This window comes from Dipodomys merriami, unplaced genomic scaffold, assembly GCF_024711535.1.
Source record: "Dipodomys merriami isolate MVZ:Mamm:240054 unplaced genomic scaffold, mDipMer1.0.p SCAF_57, whole genome shotgun sequence".
Classification (NCBI taxonomy): domain Eukaryota; kingdom Metazoa; phylum Chordata; class Mammalia; order Rodentia; family Heteromyidae; genus Dipodomys; species Dipodomys merriami.
In genome coordinates this window covers 5,812,184-5,833,750 of record NW_027206146.1, presented here as the reverse complement: position 1 = coordinate 5,833,750, position 21,567 = coordinate 5,812,184, and the positions used below count along the sequence as shown (strand labels likewise).

The 21,567-nt window shown below is 42.2% G+C and overlaps 1 protein-coding gene and 1 pseudogene across 1 annotated transcript; one reads left to right on the top strand and one right to left on the bottom strand.

Moving 5' to 3' along the window:
* Positions 1-3,340: 3,340 nt before the first annotated feature.
* Positions 3,341-6,227, bottom strand: LOC138812460 (eukaryotic translation initiation factor 3 subunit J-like; annotated as a pseudogene).
* A 6,577-nt stretch (positions 6,228-12,804) lies between these two features.
* LOC138812459 (vomeronasal type-1 receptor 90-like) lies at positions 12,805-13,737 on the top strand. Its single transcript, XM_070000400.1, has one exon. It carries the CDS (start codon positions 12,805-12,807, stop codon positions 13,735-13,737), a length of 933 nt encoding a protein of 310 aa, XP_069856501.1.
* The last annotated feature ends 7,830 nt before the right edge of the window (positions 13,738-21,567 follow it).

Here is a 21,567-nt window from a genome sequence, read left to right as displayed (position 1 = left end):
GCTGTCTCTCAGCTCTTCAGCTCAAGGGAAGCGCTCTACCGCTGGAGCCACAGCGCCACTTCTGGCTTTTTCTGTTTATGTGATTCTGAGGAATAGAGCCCAGGGCCTCATGCATGCAAGGCAAGAATTCTACCACTGAGTCCCAGCCCCATGAAGGATCTTTTTCTGTCCTTGCACACTGAAGTTGTAATTTTCTTTGTCTGTTAAATGAGTTTCTGGGAGAAAACAAATGGTTGAGTTTGGTTCCCTGCTCTCCACCTTTTTTTTTTCTGTTTATGTGGTGCTGAGGAATCAAACCCAGGGCCTCATGCATGCAAGGCAAGGACTGTACCACTGAGCCACATTTCCAGCCCTTGAGTCTTGTTTTTTGATCCATCTGCAGCTCTATATCCTTTGGTTGAGCAATTGAGCCCATCAATACTTGTTACTCTGGGTCCAGGGCTCTGAGAATCAAAGTTTAATAACCAACTGCACCCTGAAGTTTACTTTCCGATGACTTTGACTTGGATACAAAAAACAAAAACAAAAACAAAAACACGTCTTCAAATGGCAAATGTGTTCATCTAATTAATAAACTTAGTGTTTGCTCCTTAACCCCTGTTAGAGTGGTTTGCAGCTCCTGCGGGAAGATTTGATGGATGCCCAGTAAACAATGCCAGCCAGGCAGCAGGTGATACTGATTGATGTCCAGACATCAATGACAAGAAGCCTCCTTATCCCAAGCCTTCTCTATAGTCGAGCCTGGCCAGACTCAACCTTTCCAGGCTTGCAGAATGCCTCAAGGCATTCTGAGAGCCAGCTCTCAGCCCTGAGGAGACCACGAGGTAGGAAGAGGTCAGAAAACTTTTCATGATCCCATTTCCCCTGGCTATTGTCTGCTATACGTGTTGTGATTTGAAATGAAGTTACACAAATGCTTTCATCTGGGAACACAGAAACCTAATTGGGACTGACTTTCTGCAGTGACCCTGGAAAGCCCTAAAAATATTTTACTCATAACTTAGAGAGTAATCTACAGATGTCATTTGTTTGTTTGTTTGTTTATTCTGGTCCTGGGGCTTGAAGTCAGGGCCTGGGTGCTGTCCCTGTACTGTCATGCTCAAAGCTTGGATTCTATGACATGAGCCCCAGTTCTACTTCCAGCTTGCGTTATAGTTTATTAGAGATAAGAGTCTCAGAGTCTTCACTACCAAGTTTGGCTTCCAACCATGATTCCCCAGCTCTCACCCTCCTGAATAACTAGGATCTCGGGTGTTTGAGCCACCCAAACCCAGCTCCATATTACATGTCTGTCCTATAACTTATGGATTCTGTGAATGATAGAAATTAGTATTGCATTCTTCCCAATTGTTATCATTGTAATTGTCATTTTATATATATATATATATATATATATATATATATATATATATATATATATATATATATATATATATATATATAGTCGGTCATGGGTCTTGAACTCTGGGCTTGGCGCTGTCCCTCAGCTCCTCAGCTCAAGGCAAGCACTCTACCACTTGAGCCACAGGCCACTTCTGGTTTTCTGAGTGGTTTATTGGAGATAAGAGTCTAACAGATTTTCATGCCCGGACAGGCTTTGAACCTCGCTCCTCACATCTCATCCCCCTGAGTAGGATTACAGGCATGAGCCACTGGTGCCAGGCTTCATTATTATTTTTTATTGTCATTATAAATGTAATGTACAGACGGGTTACCATTTCACGACTCAGGTAATTTGTATATTTATTTTTTGACAATGTTATCCCTTCCCTCCAAGTTTATTCAAACCATTACCACCCACAAATTGCATACTGCATTACCCACAGAGTCTACTGAGTACCACTGTTACATTTGTTCACATTATAATTTTCATAATGGACACTCAAACTGTCCAAACAGAAAGTCATTGTACTCATCCAACCACAATGGAAGTTTTTCAGTACTTACCTGACATTCTTACCCAGAGACCTGATATGTTTGGACATCATAGAGATTTTCTTTATCATGGCAAGGATAACCTTACCATTTCTGCATGATAAAAATGTTCATCACTTATGCCTACTGAACCTATGGCATGATCGATTTTCTGGATCTGTTGAGGGACTCTGGCATTTTCCTCACTTTTATTCTTGTTATCACTGAATATGGGAAAGGGGTGATGTTGTGCCTAGTTTGAATCTTCTTTTTTACATCCTCACAGTAGTAATTTTATTAAATTAGTTGCTTTATAAAACATTACAGATGTCATAATTGTTAAATAACAATTTACCAAACATGCAGCTTGCTGAGCATGTTTTATAAAGAAAAGGAAATACCAAAACCCCGTTAAAAGTTATTTCAAGCAGCATGTGGATGGCTCACACCTGTAATCCTAGCTATTGAGGAGGCTGAGATCTGTGGATCACGGTTCAAAACCAGCCCAGGCAGAAAAGTCCATAAGACTCTTATCTCCAATTAATCACCAAAAAACCAGAAGTGGTGCTGTGGCTCAAGCGGTAGAGCGTGCACCTTGAGCTGAAGAGCGCAGGGACAGCACCCAAGCCAAGAGTTCAAGCCCCACCACCGACCAAAACAAAAAAGTTATTTCATTGCAGCCTAGGAGACAAGAGATTTGTTTCTCAGACACTTGAATCAAGCAAATAAAAACAGGTAGTTTCCCTCCCTCAGTAGAAATAGTCTGATAAATAAAAACTTAGACAGTCTGTACACTGAGATTCCATAACTTGTCCTGTGATAACGGAGAGGTTTACCTTCTTCAGCTTCAGAGGTGGTTTTGGTCATTAAAATTTTAAGTATCAAACCAGTACTTTTCAGCCACAGTATCTTCACTCTGACATAATCTTCTTCACAATGAACTTAATATCCTCACGCTCAATTCTAAGACAATGCAATTTGAATACTAGATGCACACCACAGGCCCTGGCTGCAAACTGCTTTTCTTGACAAGTATGAAGTCCTTCAAGGAGGTATGGTTACAGCTGTATTACTGAACTGTGCTGGTAAAAATCACACAATTTATTATCATGTTGCAACCTTTGTTTCCAATTTAGTCACTGCTGCTGTGGGATTAGACAGCAACAATGACAACATTATTAGGTTTGTTTTGTTTTTAAACTATGATTTAGTAGCAACTTAAGTTCCCAATTTTAACCCCTGGGCAGTAAGTTCCAAATTTCCTTATTGGCACATTAGCACCTAAGGGTCAAGGGATTAAATAACCAGCACCAAAGATAGGGCACTTCTGGTTGTTGCATTTGGCAGAAGTGAAAGGAAAAGAAGTTGTGCTAGATGTTGAAGGGATTGTGGGCAACAGAAAGAAGACACTAGGAGAGAGAAACTGTCACATGAAATCTTCATTGTCTTGTACATATCCTCCATCAAAACCACCATCATCTGCCAGATCATCTCCAAGGTGGCCTTTAACCCCCCTCCAGGAACCACGCCTTTCTTCTTCTTTTTGGCTTTGCTTTGCATTTCTTGCTTCTGTGTTCTCACCACAAAGCACAGTCAATGATTTGGTCATCTTTGCCAAGTCATCAATTTCCAACGAAATTCACACATCTCGAACTAAGGCTTTCAAAAACCTGGCATAATAGAATGACTTTTCATCCTGTATAATTTTATCTTTTAGTAACTTCCCCAATACTGTGAGATCATCTCTTGAAGATGGGTTCATAGCATCTATCCCACAAACTGTATCATTCACACCAAACGTTTCTTTTGCTAGTACAAGGTCTGACTCTTCCTGTAGTTTCTGTAGCCGCAGTTTATCTGCTAATTGTTCTTCTGGTGTTAGCACTTGAGGTTCTTCAGATTCTTCTCATCTCCTTTTAATTTCTTCTTGCCTTTTCTTCTGTTGTTCTTTTTTCTTTTATTTTCTCCTCTATTTTTCTTTCTTTCCTGAAATTTTTATTTCTGGTTTTACTTCTGCTGCTTCTTTTGATTCCTCTTCATCATCATCATCATCATCATCATCAATCATCATCATCATTCCAGTTACCTTTGACCTCCTTGTCCTCGCCGTCCCAGTGGTCCCCACAGGCCAGGTGGCAGGCTTGTGGATGAAGTAGCCTGGGAGCCGCCAAGAGGTGTGGTGGTGAGGTGAGTCACCAGGCTGGCTCTCGTTGGCCCACAAGAGCACGCTGGGACCATCCCTAGTTCCAATCTTAATCTCCTGTTCCGTTGCCTTAGTGTTTTTTTCATAGTGGGAGATTCATTTGTACATTGACGTAGTGTCGATTTTGGTTTTGTCTTTTACCTCGACAAATACATTTGTCTCCCATCATTTTGGTTGTGTTATTCTGATTGCATTTTCTATCAAGGCAAGGCTAAAATAAAAACAGAGTTAAAACAAGGCTCTCTGGAGTTTTTCAGAAAAGCAGGAAGGCATTTCCACCTGTGGTGTGTTTGGCACACTCCTCCTTTGAAGCAGATTTTGATTCCTTACCCAGTAATTTCCCCCACTGTGGAATTTCACCATAGGAACTATTGCACTTCGAAACATTCCTAGGGTGCTATAAATTTTGTTTCTAGTGCTGGAGCTTGGACTCGGGACTTGTTCCTTTGCTTTACTCTGTATTCGAGATAAGATATGTTTTAAAAATGAGAGGCTATATCTGGGCACTAGAGGCTCACGCCTGTAATCCTAGGTACTCAGGAGGCTGAGATATGAGGATCATGGTTCAAAGCCAGCGCAGGCAGGAATGTCCATGAGATTCTTATTTCCAATTAACCACCACAAAAACCAGAAATCCTGCTGTGGCTCAAGTGGTAGAGCACTCACCTTGAGCTGAGGAGCTGTGGGACAGCGCCCAGTCCCAGACTTCAAGCCCCATGACTGACAAAAAAAAAAAAAAGTTGAGTTTTGGAGATCAGGATTCAAAGCCAGCCCATTCAGAAGACTATGTGAGACTTATCTCCAAAGAACCAGCATAAAGATGGAAATGTAGCTATTAGCGCTGAACAATACAAAAAATAAAGTTCATGGATAACACTTAGGCCTTAAGATCAAGCCCCAGGATTTCACACACACACACACACACACACACACGCACACACACCAATCTGAAGAACAAAGGAAACTCCTTTTAACATGCAAATTTGTCACACAAGCCCACAGTTCCTCCTCGCTGAGGAACTAGGAAGTATATCATGAACAACACGTTGCCATAATCGCAGACATTACTGTCCCCTTAGATCCTGAGGAAGTCTTGGGATTCTGTTCCAGTAGTGCCACCCCTGGGCCTGAAAGAGAACTTCATCTTCTGCATATTCTCCCTGAAGCTCAATTTGGAATAAATCCATAACCAGTGCACTGATTTTTCTCTCCTGTATCAAATGTCTGGCTGCTCTATAGATCAAAACATCACAAAAACAATCAGTGCTGTTCTCAGGTGATTCAATATGAGGCTTTTCTTCATAGCCCAGCTGTACATCAGTGTCATGGGGAACTCCCTGCCCTCAATGCTCTATTTGTACATGTTTTTATTCCAATGTCATCTAAAGAGGCCCAGCAATGCCATCTTCATGCATCTAACTATGATCAACTTGCCTAACACCACATTCACAATGGTGCCAGATATAATGGTGACTTCAGAGTCTAGCACTTTCTGGATAATGTGGGCTGCAAAGTGGTGGTGTACCTCTTCAGAGTCACCTAGGCACTTTCCATCTGTACCATCTCGCTCCTCAATGCATTTCAGGACATCACCATCAGCTTCAGCTGTGCCCAGTGCGTGTGGCTTAAATCTAAATCTTCAGTGTGGATTTCCCCTTCTTTTCTCTTCTTCTGAGTTGCCAATATGCTCATGTAGGTCCAGGTCATTAAGGCTCTGAAAGCCCAAAGTCATTTTACTGTTGTTGGTTCTGGGTTTTCCAATGCATATTGCCATACTCGACAAAGAGAAGAAAATAGGTCATGGCATCTTCATATTCTGAGACCTTACGTTTGTAATCTTCATGCTCACCACCTGCCTCCACATATTGACACCCCTCTCCCTACACCCCAAGAGAGCCATGTACCTTTACAGTACCAGCATCGCTACCTAGCCATCACCTAGCCATCGCTACCTAGCCTAGCCAAAGCCATCCACATCACCCTGCTTCTCGTCAGCTGCTTCACGTGTTTCTGTTGCTCAACAACATCATGAATGTTTTTCCTTTTACACAGTAGATAAAATGCCAACGTTGGACATGATCATTTGTATTTTATCATGCTTCCCAATCATGTCCCCTTGTTTCTTCATGAAGTATAATAAAATTCTGTCCAGTGTAGCACCTCCCTCTCATTGATGACAATTACCAGTTGTCAGAAAGCATTCAGTGGCTGATTGGACATGTACATGGGAAAAAAACTGTGTGGGTATGGAGCATTGAAGTGTAGTTTGAATGAAGATATGCCAGATTATGTTTTTTGTTATTGTTGTTGTTGTTTTTGCCAATCCTGGGGCTTGAACTCAGGGCCTGGGAACTGTCCCTTTTGCTCAAGGCTACCACTCTACCACTTGAGCCATAGCACCACTTGTAGCTTTTTCTCTTTATGTGGTAGTGAGGAATCAAACCCCGAGGTTTCATGCATGCAAGGCGAGCACTCTACCTCAAGAGCATTTATAAAAGAGAACAGAAATAACATGATCATATCAATGCATGCACAGAAGCCCTGGGACAAAAGTCAACATCACTTCATAATAAAAGCTCCAAAGAAACTAGGAACAGAAGGGAGGGCATGCTTCAACATCACAAACGCTCTGTGTGATCATCTATAGTTCACTCTGTACTAAATGAGGAAAACTGAAAATGTCTGCATAAGCGAGAAAGGAGGCCATGTAGGCTCTCCATCTCTGATGCCATTTACTTAGTGCCTGGACCTTTAACCAAAGCAATGTCAAAGAAACCAAAAGGACCAAAATAGACTCAAAAGAGAAATTAATACTATTTGCAGATGCTATGATCCTGTACATAAAACATGAAAAACTCCAGTTGAATGACGCTTTTGTGCTACATGAACTCTAATGTCAAAGCAGCAGGAAATAAGCTAAATATATAATTATTGGAAGCTTTTCTATGCACAAAGAACAAACTCTGAGTAGCAGTTATTATAACAATCTCACTGAAACTGCTCTCCAAGCTGATATCATAATCATCAGACCCGTGCCAGTGGCTCACAGTAGTCATCCTAGCTATTCAGGTTTCTGACATCTAAAAATCAAGGTTCAAAGGCAGCCTATGCAGGCTTACATCCAATAAGCCACCAAAAAGCCAGAATTGGAACTGTTGCTCAAGTGGTAGGGGACCAGCTTTGAGCACAAATACTCAGAGAGAGCACCCAGGCCCCGAGTCTCTCTCTCTCTCTCTCTCTCTCTCTCTCTCTCTCTCTCTCTCTCTCTCTCTCTCTCTCTCTCTCTCTCTCTCTCTCTCTCTCTCTCTCTCTCTCTCTCTCTCTCTCTCTCTCTCTCTCTCTCTCTGTCAGTCATGGGGCTTGAACTCTGAGCCTGGGCGCTGTCCCTCCGCTCTTCAGCTCAAGGCAAGCAATCTACTACTTGAGCCACAGCACCACTTTCAGTTGTCTGGTGTTTTATTGCAGATAAGAGTCTCGCAGATTTTCTTGCCCTGGCTGGCTTTGAACCACCATCCTCAGATCTCAGCCTCCTGAGTAGCTAGGATGACAGGCACGAGCCACTGGCAACCCCCAATCTCATTTCTCCTTAAATACAGCGTCTTCCAGTGATAAGTTAACACAACATAGTTCTAGTTCATTTTCTATCTTCCTTTTTTGGGCGGGTGGCAGAAGTTTCAGGTAATGGGGGTCTAAACTCTGGGCCTGGGTGCTCTCCCTCAGCTCTTCAGCTCAAGGCAAGCACTCTACCACTTGAGCCACAGCACCACTTCTGCCTTTTGTTTTTTGCTTATGTGGTGCTGAGGAATCGAACCTAGGGTTTAATGCACACAAGGCAAGCACTCTACCACTGAGCCACCTTCCCCGCCATCATTTTCCATTTTTCTGTGTTAGTCACCATTTTATACAAAGAAGAACACATTGTGATCATGACATCCCAACTTTGGGTGATCAATTAGTGAGCCAAGACAGAGACCCCATGGAGCTCAGTGCCAAGCCATGAATGCTGGGACTAAGTACTTCCCAGTGGAGGGCACAGTGCTCTCTGAACTCTGCCCTGTGGTGCTCAGGTTATTTCCTACCAGTGGTGTGAGAAGTAACTTTGAATGAGCTCTTAGGATCTCCATTTGACTTTCTTGACGCCACTGGGACTGGGAGAACAGACAGACCTGCATCAGGAGACATGCTATGCACGTGGGACAGGGCACCTGACTGCTCTGGTTCATCACGATGACAAGAAATAAACAGGGCCAAAGTGACAGCAGCAGGGGACGAGGTGAGCAAACACCATGGGGAACCACCATCTGCCACCACCCCCCCATCCTCTTCTGGCTGATATGGGCACACATGATCAAGCCAGGCTTCCAAATACACTCTGTGTGTCTGCAGTCCAGACAGCCACAAGAAGGATTCTGCAACTCTGAACCTGGCTTCAGAGCCAGAGGTGGGGTGAAGGTCCAACACTGCCCATCCCAGGATGAGCTGTGGTTTGCAGATTCACTTTTCTCCATATTCCTTTTTGATGCCAGTCCTAGGGTTTGAAGACAAGCTCTTGGTGCTCAGATTTTTTTAGCGGCCTTGATCAAGATTAGTTCTCTACCACTTGAGCCACAGCTCCAATTGTGGATTTTTTAACTTAATTAATTTTTGTAAAGATAAGCATCTCCTGGACTATTCCTGTTCTCGCTACCTTTGATCCCCAATCTTCACATCTCAGATACCTGAGTAGCTAGAATTGCAGGTGTGCATCACTGGCCCGTCTTCATTTCTCTCACTTGTGTTTGCGGTTGAATACACATCTTTCTTTTTTCTCTCCATGCTACCCTTTTCGTTCAGGCATTTGCTTGCTTTTTATTCTTTCGGGTGTGCACACCTCAGCCGCTGTGGCACAACACTGCTCGGTTTCCTCCGGACAAGTCCTGCACAACTGCTAACTCACCCGTGGTAAGTTCCATCTTCTAGGCATATTAGGAGTACTTTCAAATGTATTTATAAGGGAAATCACAAAATCATGCAGGGTGTGTGTGTGTGTGTGTGTGTGTGTATGTGTGTGTGTGTGTGTGTGTGTGTGTGTGTGTGTGTGTGTGTGTGTGTGTGTGTGTGATTATGTGCCAGTCCTGGGGCTAGAACACTGTCACTAACATTGTACCATGTGAGCTCTAGCTCTGCTTCCAGATTTGGTGATTCTGTGGAGACACAAATCTCACAAACTTTCCTTGCTTGAGCTGGCTTAGAACTGGATTCCTCAGATATCAGCCACCTGAGTAGCAGGTGAGCCACAAAATCTTCTTTCCACAAGGGCTTGCATTTCCTCTATTGCTATCTCTAAAATTCCCATCTTAAATTAGCTTTCCAGCTACTACTTTAATGGTGAACATTTCCCCATCTTATTGGACACTGAGAAGTGGGTGTGTGAAACGTAGGCTCATTCACAAGGAGCTGATGTGTTCTGTGTTTTCTCCCATAAGGGCCGTCTGCTCTCCTTGTCCTCATCCCAGCACCCAGTCTGTCATGTTGGGGCTCCTTTCTGACATTGTTCTATTGATCTTTGTGTCTGAATCATCTGTGATTTCTGTGGCAGAAATTTCATAGTGCATCTTCATAGTAGCAAGTTTTCACAGCAGATTTTTATCTTTCAATGTGTGGAGATAGCGTTTTTCTGGGGCAGTTTTCATTCCGTTTGTAAAGCACAGTAATTGTGTTGGTAAATGTTGTTCAGCTGAAAAAAATTCTGCACCCTTATGGCTTCTCAGGGCAGTGGATTGGCTTCATCAGCGTCTGAGAGAGAATAAATGGAATTTTATTCTGACTGTGTGAAACATGGCATTTAAGAAAGACTGGGTGTGCGGTTTCTCACGGTACATTTCTCAAGAGTATGAACTGACTTGATCAGGTTTATTTATATCATTTCCATCTTTCCTCTATTTCCCCTGTAATTTCTGCTAATTACTAAAGTCTTTGTGTAAAATAATACATTGCAATGGTTGATCCTAGTAACGTGAGTCCTATAATTGCCCAGTGGGTCATCGAATGAGAATCAGAGCAGAGAGCTTAATGGAAAATGCACAGCCCAAGTCAATTTTTGTGAGTGAGCTGCATTTAATACTCTTATTTCACACTGCTCTTCTGTCCAATAATAAAGGAAAATATAAAATAACAAGCTTCACTAGAAAGTTCTACAGGTGGGGCTGGGAAGGTGGCTCAGTGGTAGAGTGTTTGCCTTGCATGCCTGAGGCCCTGGGTTCGATTCCTCTACACCACATAAGCAAAGAGGAAAAAAGCCAGAAGTGGTGCTGTGGGTCGAGTGGTAGAGCGCTCGCCTTGAGCTGAAGAGCTGAGGGACAGAGCCCAGGCCCAGAGTTCAGACCCCACGACAGGACCTAAAAAAAAAAAAGAAAGAAAGAAAGAAAGAAAGTTATAGAGGTCATGCTAATTAAATTGAAAAATTTAGAGCTAGCAGAAGAAAAAAGGAAAGCACTTGTTAAAAGATGATTTGGGTGTGTGTGGTTTACGCCTGTAATCCTAGCTACTCAGGAAACTGAGATCTCAGAATAACAGTTCAAAGCCAGCCTACCCAAGATAGTCCATGATACACTGATCACCAATTATGCACCAAAAAGCCAGACACAAAGCTGTAGCTCAAGTCATAGAGTACCGGTCTTGAGGAAAAATTTTCAGGGACCATACTCAGACCCAGAATCAAGACCCACGACCAACACACGTAGAAAAAGAAAATCTGGAAAGATCCTGATTACATAAGGAAAGATAACACATATTACAATATGAGAACATGATGAACAATTGTGAACCATAGCCAATATCACAATTCCTAAGAATTCTAATTCATAAAAGTTAAACTGTCTCTGGAAGGCACAATGGATGCTGAGGAGGGCAACACACAGAGTTGTCATGCTCAACAATTTGGCTGTTGCTTCTGGCCAGGAAACGGTGAGAATACTTCCATGCAGCAGCAAAGAGGGCCAGAGTGAAACTTTGTTGTGCAGGAGATTGTTCAGGAGAATGGGTTGAAAATGTTCTTACAGACTTAGTCAGGAAAAATAGGATACTAATTTAATTCAGTGCAAGTTAATTAAGGAACAAAGGATTCTCTGTGATGTGAGAGAAAACCCAAGAACAGTAATGAGTGAGAATGATACAGGGGGAAAACTCTCAAATGTACAGAAAATAAGCCAGGCACTGGTGGCTCACGCCTGTAATTCCAGCTATTCAGAAGGCTGAGATCTGAGGGTCACGGTTCAAAGCCAACCTAGGCAGAAAAGTCCAAGAGACTCTTATATCCAAGAAACCACTACAAAACCAGTGGTTGTGCTGTGGCTCAAGCGGTAGAGTGCTTGCCTTGAGCTGAAAAGCTCAGGGAAAACACCCAGACCCTGAGATCAAACCCCAGGACTGACAGAAAAAAATGTATAGACAATATTGGTTAGATATTTACCTTCTAGTATTTCTATACACCATGAAAAAAGTAATATTGTGCTGTGTACCGGTGGCTCACACCTGTAATCCTAGCTATTCAGGAGGCTGAGATCTAAGGATTGAGGTTCAAAGCCAACCCTGGCAGGAAAGTCCATGAGACTTTCATCTCCAATGAACCACAGAAAACCAGAAGTGGCTCTGTGGCTCAAGCGGTAGAGTGTTTGCCTTGAGCTGATGAGTAGAGACAGTGCCCAGGCCCAGAGTTCATCCCATGACTAACCAGAAAACAAAAGTCATGTTGTAGCCATCCCCACAGGGATTTTACATGGATGTGCTATTTGTGCAACAGGTGTTCAAAAATGAAGATTTTACAAAAAGTGAAGCCAATCAGATGCACGGGCTCCCGGCCCTCTTTGTATAGTCCACAGGGACCACAGAAAGAGTCAGCCAGTGATCATCCTTCCTAACACCCCAGCCCAGTGTGGTGCCCTTGAATTCCCTCCTGATTCTAACATGTGTCTCCCCAGGTCCTTCCAGGCCCTACATGCCAGATTCAAAGGTCACAGCATATTCATGTCTGAAATACCGAGGTCAGAACACTTCCAACCCTCCAGAAATGGCAAGTGGAACATTTTTCCCAGACTCCACTTAAAACAATTGTATGGGCCAGACCATGGTGGCTCATGCCTGTAAGCCCAAGTGTTCAAGAGGCAAAGATCTGAGGATCCAGGTTCAAAGTCAGACCAGAAAGGGGAGTCCTTGAGACTCTGATCTCCAGTGATCTACCAACAAGCCAGAAATGGAGCTGTGGTTCAACTGGGATAGCAGCAGTTTTGAGTAAAAAAGCTCAGGAACAGTACCTGGGCCCTGAGTTCCAATTTCATAAGCAGTATGACCCACTCCCCAAAAAAAGAAACTATTTTAAAATCATTGTTTAACACTCTATCTTTCGGCATTCATTCTAAGCCTGGCTTACCTGATAAAGAAATGGAGCACCATGAAGATTCCAGCCTGAGGGAATCACAGTGTTGTCTAGAGCTTTCTCACCTTCTTGGCTGGGCAGCACTCTTGCTTTGATTCTCAGCAAAACACACATACACACAATCTCTTCTCTCTCTCTCTCTCTCTCTCTCTCTCTCTCTCTCTCTCTCTCTCTCTCTCTCTCTCTCTCTCTCTCTCTCTATCTATCTATCTCTCTCTCTCTCTCACACACACACACACACACACACACACACACACACACACACACACACACAATGACAGCTACCCCAGGTGACACTGTGTTCAGGCTCCTCTTTGTGTCTAAGGTGTGTCTGGGAGTCCTAGGGAACTGTATCCTCTTCCTGCTGTACGCGTACAGCTCCGTGTGCAAACCTCGGCTCCGGAAGCCCATTGCCATAGTTTTCATGCACCTGACCCTGGTCAACGCCTTGACCATCATTTTTGAGTCCATGCCCTACATCGTCTCCTTGTATGGAGTCCTGTGTTTCTGGGATGATGCCATGTGTAAAGCGATGCTGTTCCTGTTCAGGGTCACTCGGGGACTGTCCACCAGCACTACCACCTTCATGAGTGCTTTCCAGGCCCTCACTATCAGCTGCACCACTGCCCAGTTGGCTTGGCTGAAAAGTCGACCCTCCACCTGCATCCTTCTTTCGCTGCTTTCCTTATGGATCTTGAATCCCATCATGTATTTCGAAATCATCACAACTGTGCAATCCAATTGCAATTCCACCATCATGAGCCTGGGATATTCTCATCCCTACTGTCAATCGAACTTCATAAGGACCACCCCAATGCCCATAATCGGCTCTTTTGTGCTGCTAGATGCTCTGTTCGTGGTCCTCATGGTGGCCCCCAGCCTCTACATGGTGAGGCTCCTCTACCGACACCGCCGCAGAGTCCAGCACCTCCACAGTGCCATCCTTGCCTCCCAGCCGGCTCCCGAGAACACAGCCACCCACACCATTCTGCTGCTGGTCAGCTGCTTCATGTTCTTCCATTGCTCCGACAACATCGTAACTATGTATTCCTTGTGGACGCTGGAGAAACTGAACAAATCCAAGGGTGTGCTTCTGATGTTGTCCTTCAGCTACCCCACTCTATGCCCATTCTTGCTCATGAAGAATAACAGAATGGTTTCACGATGGTTCATTCACTTATGTTATACCAAGAATGATCCATTTTAATAGGAAGTGAAGACAAGACCATGGTGGCAATCCAACTCTGCTCACCTCATCCTTGCTGTTTGTAGGATGATAGAAACACCACAGAGGCAAGGAGCCAGTGTCTCAGGCCTGTCATTCTACTATTCAGGATGCTAACATCTGAGGATACAGGTTCAAAGCTAGCCCAGGCAGGAACGTCCATGAGACTATAATATCTAATTGAACACCAAAGGAGGACCTAGAGTGGAGCTGTGGGGATTGAGCACTAGACAAGTTACTCAAATTCAGATATGCTGTAATTTTAAAACATTGAGGTTTTAAGGCTGCAGAGCTTCTGCAGGGCAAATGACATAGCTAGCAAGATCAATAGAAAGCCCACCGATTGGGAGAAGATCTTTACTAGCCATACAACGGACAAGGGTCTCATATCTAAAATATACTTGGAACTCAAAAAATTAAACCACCCAACAACAAATCCTCAAAGAAACAACTGCCCAATAAATAAGTGGGCGAAAGACTTAAAGAGAAGCTTCTCTGAAGAAGAAAGAAGGATGGCCAATAGACACATAAAGAAATGCTCAACCTCCCTAGCCATAAAAGAAATGCAAGTCAAAACAACATTGAGATATCACCTCACCCCAGTTAGAACAGCAAAAATCAAGAACTCTAACAACAACAGATGCTGGAGGGGATGTGGACAGAAAGGAACCTTACTTCATTGTTGGTGGGAATGTAAACTTGTTCAACCACTTTGGAAAGCAGTATGGAGGTTCCTCAAAAGACTTCACATAGATCTCCCCTATGATCCAGCAATCCCACTCTTGGGCATTTACACAAATGTTTACTAACAAGACCACACTAAAGCTACCAGCACAACTATGTTTATTGCAGCATTATTTACCATAGCTAAGATATGGAACCAACCCAGATGCCCCTCAGTAGATGAATGGATCAAGAAAATGTGGTATATATACACAATGGAATTCTATGCCTCCATCAGAAAGAATGACATTTCCCCATTTGTTAGGAAATGGAAAGGCTTGGAAAAAATTATATTAAGTGAAGTAAGCCAGGCCCGAAGAAACATAGGTCCCATGGTTTCCCTTATTTGCAATATCTAGTATAGGTATGAGTCGAGCGGAAAAGGTCAGATAATGTGATGTTAGGAAAATGAACCCTTAAATATGTATTTTAATGTTTTTGTTTCTTTCATGCATGTTTCTAACGCATTTATAAGATTATTTCTTTGTTGCTTTGTTTGTCCCTCCCCCACAGTGTAACCCCCGCTTTCACTTTATTTGATGTCAGTATAACATGTGGAGAAGATGGGGACAAACAAGTCGTTTAAGGATTCAGGTGGACCTGTTGCAACAATGAGAAGTACAAAATGTCATGTCAAAACCAGCTTTACAAAGTCGGTGGGGGGGGAGGGGGGTATAATTGGGTGGGGGGAGGGGGAGGCTGGGAAGGGAGGTGAAGGGTAAACAAAGGAGGAGGCTGCAATGCTTGGTAAGAAATGTATGCATTATCCTGCCCATGTAATTGTAGCCCCTCTGTACAGTATGTTCTCAAATAAAATAAAATAATATTAAAAAAAAATTTTAAATTTAAAAAAAAAAAAAAACATTGAGGTTTTGAAGTCTTCCTGAACGTGCCTTTCTGTGTGTGTGTGTGTGAGTAAAAGTGTGTTTCCATCAAAGTTTTTTGGGGATTTTATTGCTTAAAATATAATTGTTGGGATAAAGAATGTATTTTCTGGCCTGTCAGCCAACGAAGAAGCAGGATCTAGTCAATGACAAGTCAGTAGACAGCCAATGAGGGAGCAGGATACAGCCAATTACAAAGCAGGATGCAGCCAATGAGAAAGGGTTCAGCCAAGGACAAAGAAAGATATAGGCCCTGACACCTGTATTTAGATCCTACAGCCTCCATGATTCTACACTGTAACAAGCAGCATGGCACTGGAACACAATGGAGAACATCAGTGATCAGGATTCAGGCAACAAATTGGATAGCACTGGGGAGAGTCTATGGCTCTGGGTATACAGCTGTAACCATGGAACTTTCTGGAGAGTGTCCTAAGAGACTGGGCCTACTTCTCTACTTTAGAGGCCATTGCACATTGGTTAGTTCTTTTTCCTTTTTTTGCTCAGAGACCAGGACTCCAACTTGGTATGTGACATGCTTATTCATTGGCTGATGCACTGCAAACCTAGAATCCACTGGACATTGGGCCTAATTTGAAGTGTATTTCCATTGCTATTTCCTGTTTATAAGGCTCTATACTGGCTGGGAAAGGGGCTTAGTAGTACAGTGCTTGACTTGCATGCATGAAGCCCTGGGTTTGATTCCTCAGTACCACATACACAGAAAAAGCCAGAAGTGGCACTGTGGCTCAAGTGGTAGAGCACTAGCCTTGAGCAAAAGAAGCTTAGGGACAGTACCCAGGCCCTGAGTTCAAGCCCCAGCTTAAGCTTGGTCTTTATAAATCCTGTGCAGATCACAGTGTGGTGGTGGGATGTCCCATTCTGGTTTTGTCTGTTTAGGGTTCTAAAGGCTGCTTGTATCGGAGTGGACATATTATTTGGATGTTCAGGAATTTCTCTGCTATGATTCTGAAATGAATCTGATGTATTTTTCATTGCACTTCCTTTCCTTTGGTTGGAATTATGTTTTGTCTTTTGGTTGTTTTTTTGTTTTTGTTTTTGTTTTTTTTGCTGGTCATGGGGCCTAAACTCTGGGCTGGACACTGTCCCTCAGCTCTTCATCTCAAGGTTAGCACTCTACCACTTGAGCCACAGCACCACTTCTAGCTTTTTTCTTTTTGCTTATGCGGTGCTGAGGATCGAACTCAGGGCCTCATGCATGCTACACAAGTACCCTATCACTGAGCCACCTTCCCAGCCCCTTTGGTTGGAATTAATACAGCTTTTTGTTTGTGGATTCCATGAATTCCTCTATTAATCTTTGGTTAGCCTCATCATGCTCAAGTATAGCCTCATGCAGGCTTTCAGTCTTTTCATTCAGAATGTTTACAAGTAGTGTTTATAGAGCTTGAGAACAGTCCTCTAGGTTTTTCATTGATTGCTCTGTTGCCTATTTGTTTTGAGTAGGAGTTGAGGTTCCTGGACTTGCCATTTTTCTTGTGTTTCTATGGCTAGTTCTGTCCCTTTAGAAATGAGAGCAAATCCAGTACCATACCAGGAAACATTTTTTTTTTTGTTTTCCCCCTACGATTCCCCCCTCCCTCCCTTCCTCAAGGTTCTTTTTTTTTTTAATTGTGATTAAGTGATTACATAATTTCCGGATTTTCACAGTATTGTGGAATAATGATGTTCATTTAAAGTCACAAGTTCATTCCAACTTTCCTGGAGCAAATTGTCTATCACAGTCTGTAATATATAACGGTGCTCACATGTTATACACCATACATGTAATCAGCAACATGGGGACATTTAGTAGTGGTTAGACCATATGAGTGGGAATTCTTTGTTTCTTAAATCCTGTTAATTTTGTCGTACCACCTAACATTTTAGATTTAGCATCCATTTATCAGGGAGACCATGTACCGTTTGTCTCTTTGCTCTTGGCTGACCTCGCTCAACATGATTCCTTCTAGCTCCATTCATTTCCCTGCAAATGCCATTATTTTGTCATTTCTAATAGCTGCATAATATTCCATTGTGTATAGATACCACGATTTTTGGATCTATTCATCTGTGGTGGGGCATCTGGGTTCTTTCCATATCCTAGCTATTGTCAACAGTGCTGCAATAAAAATGGAGGTGCACGTGTCCTTGTAGATTGGTTCCTATTGTTCAGCATAGATGCCTAGAAGTGGTATGACTGGGTCATAAAGGAGGTCAATCTTTAGCTTCCTAAGGACCCTCCAGACTGCTTTCCAAAGTGGTTGTATAAGTGTACATTCCCACCAGCAGTATAATAGGGTTCCTCTTTCTCCACATCCCCTCCAGCATTTGTCGTTGGCTGATTTGTGGATGTGGGACATTCTGACTGGGATAAGGTGGTATCTCAAGGTTGTCTTTATTTGCATTTCCTTCACCACCAGGGATGATGAACATTTCCTCATGTGTTTCTTTGCCATTTTTATTTCTTCATTTGAGAAGTTCCTCTTTAGTTCCCTTGTCAATTTAGTAATTGGTTTGTTAGGTTTGGGAGGGATTAGTTTCTTGAGGTCCCTGTATATACAGGATGTTAACCCCTTGTCTGATATATTGCTGGTAAATATTTTTTCCCAATTAGTTGGTTGTCTTTCTAGCTTAGTTGAGATAGATTTAGCTGTGCAGAAGCTTTTTATTTTAAGGTAGTCCCATTTGTCGAGTCTCTCTCCAACTTGTTGTGACCCTGGGACTTTGTTCAGGAAGTTCCTTCCTGTGCCTATTAGTTCAAGTGTCTCTCCTACTCTGTCCTGCAGTAGTTTCAGAGATTCAGGTTTAATGTTAAGGTCTTTAATCCATTTTGAGTTGATGTTGGTGCATGGTGATAGGTTGGGGTCCACTTTTAGTTTTCTGCATGTGGCTGCCCAGTTTTCCCAGCACCAGTGGTTGAAGAGGCTGTGTTTCTTCCATTGTATGTCTTTGGCTCCTTTATCGAATATCAGCTGGCTGTAGGCTTGTGGATTTATTTCTGGGTCTTCTGTTCTGTTCCATTGGTCTTCGGGTCTGTTTTTGTGCCAGTACCATGCTGTCTTTCTTATTATAGCTCTGCAGTATAGTTTGAAGTTCGGCATGGATAGCCCTCCCATATTGTCTTTATCCCCTAGAATTGTTTTGGCTATTCTAGGTCTTTTGTTGTTCCATATGAATTTTTGGACTGTTTTCTGTGTTTCAGTGATGTATTGCATTGAATTTGTATATTAGTTTTGGAAGTATTACCATCTTTACTATATTAAGTCGGCCTATCCAGGAGCATGGGAGGTCTTTCCATTTCCTACTGTCTTCTGCAATTTCTTTCTTTAACATTTTATAGTTCTCATTAAATAGTTCTTTTACATCTTTGGTTAGGTTAATTCCTAAATATTTTATTTTTGGGGAGGTTATTGTGAATGGGGTTGCTCCCTTTATTTCCCTCTCTTCTTGTACATTGTCAGTGTAAGGAAGGCAACTGATTTTTGTGGGTTTATTTTGTATCCTGCTATTTTGCTGAAGTGATTTATGATTTCTAAGAGTTTGGGGATGGAGTTTTTGGGATCTTGAAGGTATAGTATCATGTCGTCTGCAAAAAGGGATACTTTAACTTCTTCTTTCCCTATGCGGATCCCTTTAATGTCTTTTTCTTGCCTTCTTGCCCTGGCTAAGGGTTCCAGGACTATATTGAAGAGGAGTGGAGACAGTGGGCATCCTTGCCTTGTTCCTGATTTTAGGAGAATTGGTTGTAGCTTTTCCCCATTAAGTATAATATTGGCTATTGGTCTGTCATAAACGGCTTTTATTGTTTTTAGAAATGTTCCTTCTATTCCTATTTTCTCCAGAGCTTTTAGCATGAATGAATGTTGAATTTTATCAAAGGCCTTTTCTGCATCTGTGGCAATAATCATGTGATTCTTGACCTTGGCTCTGTTTCTATGTTGGATTACATTTATTGACTTACATATGTTAAACCATCCCTGTGTCTCTGGGATGAAGCCTACTTGGTCACAATGTATAATTTTTTTAATGTGTTTCTTGATTCTGTTAGCTAGAATCTTGTTAAGGATCTTTGCATCTGTGTTCATCAAGGAAATTGGCCTGTAATTCTCCTTTTTGGTTGGGTCTTTGCCTGGTTTGGGGATGAGTGTGATATTGGCTTCGTAGAATGAGTTTGGGATAGCTCCCTCCTTCTCTGTTTCTCTGAAGAGCTTGAGGAGTATGGGTATTAGTTCTTGTTTAAAGGTCTTATAGAATTCTGCTGTGAATCCATCTGGTCCTGGGCTTTTTTTTGTTGGAAGACTTTTGATAGCTTCCTGTATCTCGTTACAGGATATTGGCTTATTTAATTGGTTAACTTCTTCTTTGCTCAGTTTGGGCAACTTGTATTTCTCTAAAAATACATCCATTTCTGCCAGATTTTCTTCCTTTTGAGAGTATAGCTTTTGAAATTAGTCTGTCAGAATTGTTTGGATATCTTGGGTACGTGTTGTGCTGTTTCCCGTGGCTTCCCTAATCCTATTAATATGGGTTTCCTCTCTTCTTTTTTTAATTAATCTAGCCAATGGACCATCAATTTTGTTTATTTTTTCAAAGAACCAGCTTTTTGTTTGGTTTATTTTGGTTATGGTTTTCTGATTTTCTAATTGGTTAATCTCTGCTCTTAATTTGGTTATCTGGCTTCGTCTAGTAATTTTAGGTCCCATTTTTTCTTGTTTTTCCAGCTGTTTTAATTGCAACATGAGATTATTTACTTGGTCTGTCTCCATTCTCTTGATGTGGGCACTGAGGGCAATAAATTTGCCCCTCAGGACTGCTTTTGCTGTGTCCCACAAGTTTCTTTGTGAGGTGTTTTCATTTTCATTGAGTTCTAGGAAATGCTTTATTTCTTCTCTGATCTCTTCCGTTACCCAGGCATTGGTAAGGAGTGTGCTGTTCAATTTCCATGTATTAGAGAAATTTCTGAGGTATGCTTTGTTATTGAGAGCTAGCTTGATTCCACTGTGGTCAGATAGGATACAGGGGATTATGTCGATCCCTTTGTATTTGCTTAAGTTCCTTGCATGAACTATGATATGGTCTATTTTGGAGAAAGTTCCATGAGCTGCTGAGAAGAATGTGTACTGTGTTGTTTTAGGGTGAAATACTGGGTAGATGTCAGTTAATTCCGCTTGAAGTATGGCTTCACTTAATTCGGTAGCTTCTTTGCCAATTGTCTGGTTGGTAGACCTGTCCTTTGGTGAGAGTGGTGTGTTAAAGTCTCCTAGTATTATCGTATTGGGATCTATTTTATTCTGTAAGTTTGAGAGCATTTGTTTAACGTATCTGGGTGCACCAATATTTGGGACATATATGTTGATGATGGTTATATCCTCTTCTTGGATTGTTCCCTATATTAAAATGTAGTGTCCGTCCTTGTCTTTCTGTATTGATTTTAATGAAAAGTTTATTTTTTCAGATATCAGGATAGCTACGCCTGCTTTCTTACTGGGGGCATTTGATTGGTAGATCCTTTTCCACCCCTTCACTCTGAGTTTGTTTGTATGTTTGGCTGAGAGGTGGGTCTCCTGAAGGCAACAGATGGATGGGTTTTGTTTTCTGATCCAGTCCTCAGTTTGTTTTCTTTTAATTGGCGAATTCAGCCCATTTATATTAAGAGAAAGTATAGAGAGATGCATTGTTGTTCTTGCCATTCCATTTTCCTAAGTTTTTCTTCTTTCCTTTCCTCCTGTGCTTGCTCAGTTAGACTTTGAGTAATGCCTGTTTGGGGCAGGTCCTAGTTCCTGGTTGCTTTCTTCAGGTTGTGTCCCCCCTCTTAGAATTCTTTGTAATGCTGGCTTAATGTTTATATATTCATTTAGTTTTTCTTTGCTATTAAAAGTTTTCAGTTCTCCATCGAATGTGAATGCTATCTTTGCCAGATGTATCAGTCTGGGTTGGCAGTTATTGGCTTTCAGGGCTCATATGGTGCTTTCCCAGGCTTTTCTTGCATTCATTGTTTGTGTGAAGAGATCTGCAGTGATTCTAATTTTTTTCCCATTGTAGTATAGCTCCTTCTTCATTTTTGCTGCATGCAGGATTGTTTCCTTATTATTCAGATCTATCATTTTTACTATAATGTGTCTAGAAGTGTTTCTCCTGGGATCTTGCTTGTTTGGTGTTCTATAAGCTTTTGTAATGTAGGTAAGATGGTCTTTTTTGAGGT